Here is a 13,187-nt window from a genome sequence, read left to right on the forward strand (position 1 = left end):
AGAAGTCTTATTGCCATTTATTTCTGGTCTTATAAACTCCAAGCAGTCTCCTCCAGTACAATCTTAAAATAAGTTCTTTACCTCTTCCTCCCCACTTATAGCAAAAAGATTTTAATTTTTAATTCCAGTATTCAAGAATCTTTTACCCCCTTGGCTTTAATTTTCAAGTTTAGTTACCTTCTGTGCCCAAGAAGGTTTTTCAGATTTCCATCTGCTATTTCTGTAGGGAAGGAGAGTGAGAGAAAATAACTTTCCCCAAACTTTCTTCCGCCGTTTTTCCAGTCTTCTTGGGAAACAATGTATCATTCAAGAGATTAAATTTCCAGGGTATTCAGAGGTTCCTTGTTGTTCCGGTTCAGCCAAAAACTTTCACTTTCTCCAACTTCCTCCTGCACAATCTTGTCTGGCTGCAGGCTTCTTTGTGGCGGACATTGCTGACCGCCGCTCCACCACCTTGGGAAAAGGGAGTTTAGCCGGCTGAGGAGGGGGATTGCGATATCCCCAAGCCCCTACCTGGATCTCCCCTATCTTCGATTGCCTCTACGGGGCAACCATATCCTCCAAATCCAGCTGGATCGGAGGCACTTCGGCGGCGAGCGCAGTGGGAACCATGCACAATCGCAGATTCCTGCCGCCGCCATAGCCTTGCAAACTGGAAGTCCTAAAATATATTGGAATTTTTTTTATAAAGCAAATAAGTTGTAGGGCAGAAGGGATTGATTAAGGAAGCTACAGTAGGCTTAGCCTTGCGTGTTCCTATTTCTCTCTTTTAGTTTCCCATATTCATATTTGTGAAGAAAGTTTTGTGAGAGGTAATTTGGATAGGGTAAAACAACAATCTGAGGTGGGGGAGGAATCAACAGCACTTTTTTCTGAATTAGATTTCCTTTTTCCAAACACTATATTTTCCAGCTCTTTGTATAATATGCAAATAGAAAACTTATTTTCTGTGTCCAAATATCACAACATTGTTGAATGTTCTCTTGCTTGCTTAAATTACAAAGCAATTCCTATGCATATTATTTAGACCTGTGCAGAGTGGATCTGCTATGTTGGCTTCAGTCATTGTTGCAGTCCTTAATTTTGAGGAAAAATCTTGGAAAAAGTTGGAAAATAAGAACTCTGTGTCTCAAATTGAAATACTGAAATGGGCCAAATTAATTCAATTGGAAAAGAAGTGGAAAGAGGCCTCTGCATTGAGGCAGTTTTAGTATTTCAATCTCAATTTGAAACCCTGCATAGTCTTTTTTTCCCCTTCATTCTGCTCAATACTATAATGGCTTTTATTACCATTTTTTTAACAAAAATTTTATTGGTTTTTGAGACAAACATAGACAAACAAAACATAAAAACATCAAGCCATCTTCCATATATATACATACAGTGTGCCGGTTGATTTACAAATTGTTTTGTGCTTCCATTTCATAGTCTTCAATTACAGTTACATTATATATATTCTCATATTTTCAATCAAATATTAAATACATTAATATCATTGTTAATCATTTGACTATACTTTTATTCATTCATGTTTTATGAAATAATCCATATTTTACTTAATTTGTTTTATGACAGTTCATATTATCATCTCAAATCTATCCTACAATCATTTTGTAGATATAATAAGAAAAGAATACATCTTTATATATTTATTATTTTTGAAGAATCTACATATTTCATTACCATGTTCTATTGTCTAACCATTGATAGAATAGATTCTATATTTTATAAAATGGTTTATCCTCTTGTTCTCTGATTTCAAATGTCAATCTACTCATTTCAGCACATTCCAATATTTTCTTAATGATTTCCTCCTGTAATGGTATTTTCTCATTTTTCCAGTTTTTAGCAAATACAATCCTAGCCGCTGTTAATACATTTACAATCAGGTATTTCAATTCTTTACTATATATTTCACATAAAATTCCCAATAAAAATATCCCTGGTTTCAAGTCTATATGTTTTTTTGTCATTTTTTCCAACCACATGTGGATTTTAGTCCAGTATTTTTTAGCATCCGCACAACTCCACCACATACGGTAATATGAGCCAGGTGTTTGATGACATTTCCAACATTTTTCGGATTTATTCTTGAACATGCTTGCTATTCTTGTCGGGGGGAAATGCCACCTGTAAAACATCTTATACAAATTTTCTTTATATGCTGTTGACATTGTCATTTTATAATTTTGAGACCACAATTTTTGCCATTTCTCTAGATCAATCCCATATCCAAAATTCTTCCCCCAAGCACTGTTTCATTGTTTCTTTAACTTGTTCTTCTAATTTAATTTCTAATAAATATCCATACAATTTTTTAATCACCTTTTTATCAGTACCTGTCAAAATCTTATCTAAATCAGTCAGTTTATCATAGAAACCTTCTGTTTTAGAGTCTTTATCATACCTTGAATGTGTTTGCGCATATGAAAACCAATTCATCTTTATACCTTGTTTCTCTAATTTTTGCATAGATTTAAGTTCACCCTTTTCATTCAATATTTTACCATATCTAACTGTTTGTTCCTATTTATATATTATAGCATAAGAAAATGCTTCAATAGTCGATATCCAGACTGGAATTTTCAAATAACATTGTCTTTTAGTCTTCTCCCAGTTTAACCGCAGAGACTCCCGTATATAATGTCTTCTAAAATACCCCTGTGTTTTAGTTTCTTTATACCATAGAAAAGCATGCCACCCCAACAACAGATCATGTCCTTCTAATGTCAGCAATCTAGTATTTCTTAATGTTATCCATTCCTTAACCCACATCAGATTTGTAGCTTGGTAATACAATTCCCAATTAGGCAACCAAATCCTCTTATTCTGGCATCTTGCAAAAGTTTTAACTTTATTCTCACTTTCTTACCTTGCCATATATATTTCAATACAATTTTATCTAAATCTTCAAAATAATCTTTTCCAAGCCTAAGTGGAATTGTTTGGAACATATACATTCTGGCATCTTGCAAAAGTTTTAACTTTATTCTCACTTTCTTACCTTGCCATATATATTTCAATACAATTTTATCTAAATCTTCAAAATAATCTTTTCCAAGCCTAACTGGAATTGTTTGGAACATATATAAAATTCTGGGTAATATATTCATCTTGATCGATGACAGTTGTAAATTTTCCCATTTCGCCAAATCTAGTGCTGTCTGCTGCTTCAGTTTGATATAATTATTCTCTTTTAGTGTACTACATCTTGCTGTCAAATGTATCCCCAAGTACTTGATCTTATTCGTGACCTGAATTTTCAGTAGATCTGCCAGTTCTTCCTTTTGTCTTGATAGCATATTCTTTGTCAAGATCTTTGTCTTATTATCTTTATTTATTTTCAAACCAGCCACCTTTCCATATGCCTCTATCTTTTCTATCAATTTTGATGTTGTTTCTAGTGGGTCTTCTAAAATGAAAACCAGATCATCTGCGAATGCTTGCAATTTAAATTCTTCCTTTCTAATTTTCATCCCTTTTATATCCTTTTCTTCTCTAATATTTCTGTTTAGCACTTTCATGGTTAACACAACAGAGGTGATAGCGGGCACCCTTGTCTTGTTCCTTTTCTTATATCAATAGAGTCTGTCAGTTCTCCCTCTATCATTACCTTTGCCGTTTGCTTATGATATATAGCTTCTATTGCTTGAATAAATTTTTTAGCAAAGCCCATCTGTTCCTGCTGTAATAACATTAATCACCAATTCACATTATCAAATGCTTTCTGTGCATCTAAAAATATCAAAGCCATTTGTTTTTCAGGGTGTGCCTCGTAGTATTCCAAAGTGTCCAAGATTACTCTCATGTTATCTTTAATTTGTCTCTTTGGCAGAAATCCATTTTGATCAGGATGGATAAAATTGTTTAAGTATTTTTTAAGTCTTTCTGCCAATATTGAAGCAAAAAATTTATAATCTGTGTTTAGTAAGTAAATAGGTCTATAATTCTTGATTTGTAATGGATCGGCGTCCTCTTTTGGGACAAGTGTAATATAAGCTTCTGACCATGAATTGGGTATCTTCTTCTTTAACATAACTTCGTAACTTCTAGCAATGGAAGGTTCAATGATTCTTGTAGTGTTTTAGAAAATTCCTCCGGAAGTCCATCTGGGCCTGGTACCTTTCCATTGTTTTGCTTCTTGAGTGCTTCAGTTAACTCCATCATCATTATATTGCTTTCTAACATTGTTTCAATCTCTTTAGGTATCTGGGGTAGATTAGCATTCTGTAAGTACTGTTTAACTCTTTCCTCATCAATATTCTCTTGTGTGTATAGTTTCCCATAATAGTCTCATATGATTTCCTTCTTCTCTTTACTACCATAGCAAACTTGGCCTTGGTCATCTATTAATTGCAATATTTTCCTTGATTCTTTCTCTTTTCTCAATTTATATGCTAACCATCTACCTGGTTTATTTGCATCTTCAAAGTAGTTCTGTTTCACACTTCTGATTTTCTATGCTAATTCTTTTTTTTCTATTAGAGCCATTTTATGTTTAATTATATCCATTTTTAACTTAATGTCCTTTTTCTGTGGCATTTTCTGTAACTCTGCATTTGAAACCCTGCATAGTCTTAATACATTAAAAATTATCTTTAATAGTTAAACTACTGATGACTTGTTCTAGGAATTTGTCATACCAGTGTCAGGTGATTTTGAGAATGTATGCTCATTTGTTTATTAAGTATTTTATTCATCCCCAAAAGTTAAACATTGTCATATCCTACTGACTTTCAAGCTTCAAGTGTTGTACATTTTCTAAATTTACAGTATTGTTTTTTATAGTCAACCTGACATTTTCAAGGTGAATTAGTAAGTTAAGTAATGTTCAGATTTTATTTTTAGATCACTATACTGAAGTTCTTAAGTGCAAACTGAGATGTGAAATTGATCTGACACCTGTCATAGGGGGCTACGTTGTGGAAAAATTTGTGGCTACTATGTATCACTACTTGCAGTTTGCCTATTATAAATGTAAGTTAAGAGTTTTATTCTTAAGCTGAAACTGACACTAGCTAAAAAGTCAAAGATGCAATTGAAGCCTCCTGTTCTTGTTTTTCCATAAATGTTTATTAAGAGTAACGGGGCTTCAATTATGTAATCGTATCCACAATTTTGTCTGCTCTTGGTGGAAAGCAGTACAAATGTAGGTGTTCTTTTTTTACAGGAGTCTCTACTATAGAATCATTTGCCTGTGAAGATACCCCCAATATGCATGGCTTTCCAAAAGTTTGTTAAGGCATGGTTATTTCAGAAATCTAAGATATTGATGTCATGAATACTGGATTAGAGTCTGTCAGTTATTCGTTATAATTAATGTGATACTGTGCTGTTTATTACTATTCATATACCATTAGTACATATTGCCATTTTTACAAGTTATAGGCAGTTTGAGCTTCAGAGTTTACTGACTACCACAGACAACTGAGCAGGGACCTGTCATTTTTGCCAGGTGCCCTGACTTACATTTGGTCTTTAGCCAAGCTAGTTTCCAACTTGTGCAAGTTGGTGTGGGCTGGTGTCTGATTAGTTCTTTGTTGTGTCTGATTTTGAATAGTCATTTTGACTGGTCAGAAATGTTGTCTAGACCAGGGCTCTCCAACCTTTTGAACCTCAGGGACCACCAAATTCATAATTTTAAATCCCGTACACCACTAATATGAATCCAGCATGCCGCTTGCTGAAGCACTTGGACTCCCACTGACAGGATGGGGTCCTTCAGGCACTTAGCTTGGCTGCCTGTTTCTGCAACTTTAAATACTCAAAGAGTAATTTGGACCCGTTTCCCACAGAAAACAAAACACCGGGATCATCTCATCTCTCTCTCTCTCCCTCCCTCTCTCTCTCTCTCTCTCTCTCTCTCACACACACACACACACACACACACACCTTTCTCCCTCCCTCCCTCTCTGTGTGTCTTGTCTTTCTCTTTCCCTCTCTCTTTCTCCCTCTTTCTTTATCTTGCCTTTCTCTCTCTTATCCCCCTCTTTCTCTGTCTTTCTGTCTCTCTTCCCCACTCTCTCTGGTCACATGGGGGTGTGGGGAAAGGAACCTCTTAACTGGTGCTGGGTGGTGAGAATCTAATGTACAGAGGCTGACGAGCCACATGCTGAAGACCAAATGGCTGGCAGGGAGATGGGGCAATCCTGCAGTCTCCCTAGCAAACCTGTGTTATGGCTGCAGCCTCCTGCTTCTGCGCCTTGAGGAGGCCAAGCATCAGTGGGAAGAGCGCAGACTTCCTGAGCCACAAAAAGCTGCTGCCAGTGATGCCCTCAGGTGAAGACATTGCAAGGGGGAGGCTCGACCCTTCCCCTCAGGAGCCGCAAAGCGCTCACTGTCCCTCTGGCACCGCCAAGCCTTCCCCCTGCTGGGCGTGTGAGCATTTCTGGTGAGGAGGGAGAGAAGCATGGTGGGAGGAGGCTTGGTGGCTGCCAGAGGGGCAGCGAGTGCTTTGCAGCTCCTTAGGGGAGGGATGCGGGAAATCGTGTCCTTCCCTCGCAGGCCAGGGAAAACCCAGGAAGGGCTCCACAATGTAATCTCCCACATGCTACCCCCCTCCCACACACATCAATCCATCCACTGTGAGTATCATCCCTGTTGCAGACATGGGTGCGCTGCGGACTACCAAAATGTTCTCATGGACCACCAGTGTTCCATGGAGCACCAGTTGGCGACCTAGTCTAGACCATGGTCATTAAAACATGAAGCCCAACACTACTCAATAGATACTGGCTGTGAAGAAAATAGTTTTGCTAGTTGAATTATATCTTCTGCCCTGGATGATATATTATAATCCCTTTGTTTTTTCCTAAAGGCACTATGAAAAGAGTGCTCACTTTGCTTTACATAGAAATGATCTAAATGATTCATTATTTCTTATGTACAGAGAGAGGAGCTCTTACCACTAGCTTTATCTATATATAGAAGAATTGTTACACATTACCATTATCAAAATGAAATTAAAAAGGCAGAAGAAAAGAAGAAAGAATACATATCTCATAATAATGATATTAAGGCTAACATGGGATATTTCTTTTTAATTAATGGAATATTTTTAGTTGAGAACATGCATCTCATTTCAGCCATGACATATGATTTCAGATGGAAGTGTTAATAAAATATATTTGTATACTGTATGTTGTTATAATACTACCTTTCTGAGAAGTTGACTTGATTTATTGCATATTTAATTCAGTGAATGATTTGAAGAATGCAGCTCCATGTGTTGCTACTTACATGCTTTTCGACCAGAAAGATGAAGTGATGAAACAGAATCTTGTCTATTACCAATACCATAAAGATAAATGGGGACTCACAGATGAAGATTTCCACCCTAGAGCTGTAAGTAAATGTTGGCCTAGAAGGAAAAGTAGCACATTCTGTTTGATTGGCTTACAAGTCTATCAAAAATTCTAGACTTCTGGAATAGCATGATTAGAAGCAATTGATATACAGTATAAGAATAGGTTTATTTTTTCCAGGCTTGCTGTGTTGACCTTGAGACTTCATATAGTTTGGATTTTAATATGACACATTGTTTTGCTACTCTTCTTCTAGGAAGCCATTCGATATTACAACATAACAATGCTACACAAAGAAATGTATGAATTTGCTAAAGAGTATGTGATGGATGATGAAGAAGTAAGTAAAGCAGATTAAAGCAAATTAATATTTTAAAATAAACTACGGATCAAATTATATGTTGGTAATGACCTTCCCCTTGCTTTTTTCTGCTTCTGCCTGCTTTTAAGAATTGACTTGTGGAAATTAAAACACAATATTTTTTCAATATTTCTCCATGCCTATAGGTAGTTCTTAACTTCATCCACAATTAAGTCCAAAATTTCTGTTGCTAAGCAAGACAGTTATTAAATGAAATTTACCCTATTTGATGTGCTTTTGCCACAATTGTTAAATGAATCACTGCAGTTGTTAAGTTAGTAACACAGTTATTAAGTGAATCTGGCTTTCCCATTGATTTTGCTTGTCAGAAGGTCACAAAAAGTTTATTACATGATTCTGTAAACAGCAACCTTCATAAATACATGCCAGTTGCCAAGCATCTAAAGTTTGACAAATGTAACCAGGGGATGCTGTAATGGTTGTAAGTGTGAAAAACAGTCATGAGTCACTTTTTAAAAATACCATTACAATTTCAAATGGCCACTAAGTGAATGGTTGTAAGTTGAGGGCTACCTGTATTATATAGTGACATTTAATGACAGAGAAATAGACTGTAAAATACACTGCTCAGAAAAATAAAGGGAACACTTAAACAACACAATGTAACTCCAAGTCAATCACACTTCTTGTGAAATCAAACTGTCCACTTAGGTAGCAACACTGATTGACAATCAATTTCACATGCTGTTGTGCAAATGGAATAGACAACAGGTGGAAAGCATAGGCAGTTCGCAAGATATCCCCAATAAAGGAGTGGTTCTGCAGGTGGTGACTACAGACCACTTCTCAGTTCCTATGCTTTCTGGCTGATGGTTTGGTCACTTTTGAATGCTGGCAGTGCTTTCACTCTAGTGGTAGCATGAGATGGAGTCTACAACCCACACAAGTGGCTCAGATAGTGCAGCTCATCCAGGATGGCACATCAATGCGAGCTGTGGCAAGAAGGTTTGCTGTGTCTGTCAGTGTCCAGAGCATGTAGGTGCTACCAGGAGACAGGCCAGTACATCAGGAGACGTGGAGGAGGCTGTAGGAGGGCAACAACCCAGCATCAGGACCGCTACCTCTGCCTTTGTGCAAGGAGGGACAGGAGGAGCACTGCCAGAGCCCTGCAAAATGACCTCCAGCGGGCCCGAAATGTGCATGTGGCTGCTCAAACGGTCAGAAACAGAATCCATGAAGGTGGTATGAGGGCCCGATGTCCACAGGTGAAGATTGTGCTTACAGCCCAACCCCGTGCAGAAAGTTTGGCATTTGCCAGAGAACACCAAGATTGGCAAATTCGCCACTGGCGCCCTGTGCTCTTCACAGATGAAAGCAGGTTCACACTGAGCACATGTGACAGACGTGACAGGGTCTGGAGACACCGTGGAGAGCATTCTGCTGCCTGCAACATCCTCCAGCATGACTGATTTGGCAGTGGGTCAGTAATGGTGCGGGATGGCATTTCTTTAGGGGGCCACACCATTACCGCCCTCCATGTGCTTGCCAGAGGTAGCCTGACTGCCATTAGGTACCAAGATGAGCTCCTTAGACCCCTTGTGAGACCATATGATGGTGCGGTTGGCCCTGGGTTCCTCCTAATGCACGACAATGCTAGACCTCATGTGGCTGGAGTGTGTCAGCAGTTCCTGCAAGATGAAGGCATTGATGCTATGGACTGGCCCGCCCGTTCCCCAGACCTGAATCCAATTGAGCACATCTGGGACATCATATCTCGCTCCAACCATCAATGCCACATTGCACCACAGACTGTCCAGGAGTTTGGGGATGCTTTAGTCTACGTGTGGGAGGAAATCCTTCAGGAAACCATCCGCCACCTCATCAGGAGCATGCCCAGGCATTGTAGGGAGGCCATACAGGCACATGGAGGCCACACACACTACTGAGCCTCATTTTGACTTGTTTTAAGGACATTACATCAAAGTTGGATCAGCCTGTAGTGCTTTTTTCCACTTTAATTTTGAGTGTAACTCCAAATCCAGACCTCCATGGGTTGCTAAATTTGATTTCCATTGATAATTTTTGTGTGATTTTGTTGTCAGCACATTCAACTATGTAATGAACAAAGTATTTAATAGGAATATTTCATTCATTCAGATCTAGGGTGTCTTATTTTTGTGTTCCCTTTATTTTTTTTGAGCAGTGTATAATGCATGTAACTAATTACGCATGATTTCCAATTATCTCTTGATAGATCAAAGAGATATAAGGAAAAGTAACTTTTTTGCCATAGTAATTGCCATTTTGCTTTTTCTAGTCTTTGTTTCATTTATGGTGTCAAGTTGTCTGCCTAGCTTTTCAAAGTTTTACATTTGAAAGTTTTAAATAAATTCAAAACAATAAAGGGCCTTTCAGAAATTGGGAGAAAGTGATAGGCCAAGGTCACTCATCAGCTTTCATGCCTAATGTGAAACTAGAACTCTGTTTTCTGGGCAGAAGATTAATCATTCCAGCATTAATGTCAATTCTATATTTTTATTAAAAAAATAGAAATTTGTGTCAAAAACTAAACTTTTTAAATATTAATCTGTCTTTTGTGATAACATATCCTAGGGTGAAGTAGTAGAATACCTTGATGAACTCCTGGAAGTAGAAGATGGAACACAATGATTTTTAACAAGAAGGTTAAAAAGCAAATATTCACCATTGCTCCTAAGTATTTCCATGCATCATCTTTAGCTCAGGTTTAGAAATACATCAGATCTTTATCAAGTTTTATTAAATGCCTGACTCATCCTATTAATTTTCTACCTTGTCATTCAGGTTAACCTTGTTTTTCTTTATTTCCTTTAAAAAATATTATTAAATTTCTTTGTCACCTATCTCACTATGGGCTATTTTAGGCTGCTCCCAGTTATAAAAAATAGAGATAAAAAGGAAGTTTAAACAAAGTAAAAGTAACATAGAACAATGTGAACATTTTGAGCAATTTTTTCTAGTCATTCTGCTGAGGAAAGGCATCATGATTTGGATTTGAATTTTGAGAGATAGGGATCTTTGTGGTTTGTTCTGCATGAAAAGAGTTTTCAGATGAAGAATAGAATATAAATTATTCAAATGAGTAAAGGCACAACTCTATAATTTCAGAGGATGTTTTATGTATTATATTGCACAGTGCATTTAAATAAAGTCTGAGTCTTAAGCCACAAGCACTTACTTTGAAATAGCTGAAACTGCAGTCATATACTTACAAGCTTACATGTTCAAACTTACATGTAGTCCTCATCTTATGATCTGATTTCAAAGCTAAGATGGCTATTCTCTCGTAGTCACATGATCACATTTTGGATACTCAGCAACCAGACCACATTTACAGCTGTTTGTAGGGTCTAAGTTATTTTTTTTCTGAAACCAGTGTTTACTTCCAGTTTCCAAAAAAGTCTCCCCAAGAGTAAACAATGGGTTTGCTTAATGACTTCTGCATTTATTTATGATCATAGTCTATTTTTAACAACCACTTCAAAAAAGATCATGTGACAATCTGCTTCATTACCATCAAGATTGATTACCATAATTGCCAAACTTAACTATTGTCATAAGTTGGGGACTGCCTATATTTGGAAGTCAGTGCCTTGAACTTGGAGCTTTTTTCTAAGTAGAGATCCATAGGATTGCACTCTAAATTGGCTATAATGAGAGTGCAGAGAAGAAAATCCATTGAAGTTTGTGATTTTAGTAAATCTAAAAGGTGCCACAAGATTTTCTTTCTAAATGTTCAACAGTTTAACATCTAAGGCTTTAATCACAGAAGAAAAATAAGATGGCTGGATACGTTTTTAAAAAAGAGTTAAATCAAAACTGAAATGGTTCACTACGTGCATCCAGTAATTAATATTACTTTAAAGAAACTAAACTTTAGAAAAGCAGGTATATCAGGATGAGTTTGTACATTCTCCAGATTCAGACTTTTGAAAAATTTGTGATAATTTTTTTCTGACTAAAGCTGTGTACAGGTAGCCCTCAACTTCCAATCATTATTTAACTATTGAAGTTACAATGGAACTGGAAAAAGTGACTTACAATTGCTACTCACATTTACAAACTTTGCAGCATTCCCACATCACATGATCAAAATTCTGGTGCTTGGCAATTGGCATATTTATGATGGTAGCAGCGTCCCAGAGTCATGTGATTGCCATTTGCAACCTTCCCAACTGGCTTTTTACAAGCAAAATCAATGGGGAAATCAGATTTGCTTAACAAACATGTTATTAACTTAACAACTACAAGTGATTTGTTTAACAACCATAGCAAAAAGTGTTGCAAAGTTGGGTATGACTCATTTAACAACTGCCCTGCTTAACAATAAAAATTCTGGCCTCAATTGCGATTGTAAATCAAGCATTATCTGTTTACACAATCTTTTTAAAAGGTTTAACTAAGGTAAGTAGATAAATTGACCACTAGATGGCAGCAAAGAATTCCTAAATTTATCTCTGTATCTGATAGTCCAGATTTTGGCAGCCCAGATTTGATAGCCCTAATTTATGACACTAAAAAATAAGCATATAGGCTTGAATTCAAAGAACATCAAAATTTGGTCAGTCTGTAGTTTAATGTGACTTAGCAGACATATTATATATAAAGTATGATTTTGTGACTTTTGCTAATGGGAAGTATGGATGTTTTTTTAATTTTAAAACAGTTCCCTTTCACAACAGTGAAACCAATTTTAATGCCCTGTGAGGACAGGACAATGTCTAACTTTGAGATGAACTTCTCCATAGACTTGGTAGGGTAAGTAGGAGTAAGTGACAAGGAAAAGGAGATGGTCACCTTAAGGATGAATAGATGGAAATCTTCCATAGGATACATTCATTGGTTAGGCATATCTAACAGAGTATCATTATTTATCCTAATATTTTCTTTATAGTAGTAAGAGATAACACAGTACCGGTATTTGCTTATTTACTGATTAGTATTGCAACCATATCAATAAAATAAAATATACTACATTATCTAATTTTGGAATAAGATAGAATACAATTATTAAAGTGATAAAATATAAGTGTTCTTTTGCAGCAAAATAGTAAATGAATAGATAAATGAATCTCCCTTGTGGGAGACCCCAATTTGTTCTATATATTGGATTTGTAGGCTGACTGCCTTAGTAATAAATTTAGCAATTCTACATATGTTTCAGACTAGGAGGAAATATGACAATCTGTGGTTCGGATCCCAGGGGATTCTTCCTTCCAAAATGGATATTAAGTATTTAAGCCTGATGGTTGAAATACCTTAACATCTCTATAGGAACCATAGACAGAAAAATGAAAGATGAGAAATGTTTTCAATGGCTGGGGTATCTCATATGCAGGCTCTCTTAAAATATGGCAATTACTGGAAGTGCCCATATTTAGCTATGGATTCCAATAACTCAAATCTTGTCCTTAAATAGACTCTTCCTGAAGATTGTGTCAGATTCAATGACAAGTATTTTTCAGATTAAAAATTGTTTTATTATTAATCAACAATTAGCAACTATTTAGCCGACAATTCCA

At 36.6% G+C, this 13,187-nt stretch overlaps 1 protein-coding gene across 4 annotated transcripts in view; it reads left to right on the plus strand.

The window, feature by feature from the left end:
- The window catches only part of CRTAP (cartilage associated protein), an 83,321-nt gene that overhangs the window by 18,062 nt on the left and 52,072 nt on the right, over window positions 1-13,187 (plus strand). For 2 of the 4 annotated variants that reach the window (XM_026718703.2, XM_087918494.1), the window contains exons 4-7: window positions 4,849-4,977; window positions 7,199-7,344; window positions 7,561-7,644; window positions 10,240-10,310. In XM_026718703.2, the coding sequence (XP_026574488.1) occupies window positions 4,849-4,977; window positions 7,199-7,344; window positions 7,561-7,644; window positions 10,240-10,296 (416 nt within the window). In that variant the 3' untranslated portion in view covers window positions 10,297-10,310. The remainder of the gene's footprint in view (window positions 1-4,848; window positions 4,978-7,198; window positions 7,345-7,560; window positions 7,645-10,239; window positions 10,311-13,187) is intronic. The other 2 variants (XM_087918496.1, XM_087918495.1) reach the window with 1 other exon arrangement.

Source organism: Pseudonaja textilis, chromosome Z, assembly GCF_049901715.1.
Source record: "Pseudonaja textilis isolate UNSWEBS1 chromosome Z, rPseTex1.2, whole genome shotgun sequence".
NCBI lineage: Eukaryota > Metazoa > Chordata > Lepidosauria > Squamata > Elapidae > Pseudonaja > Pseudonaja textilis.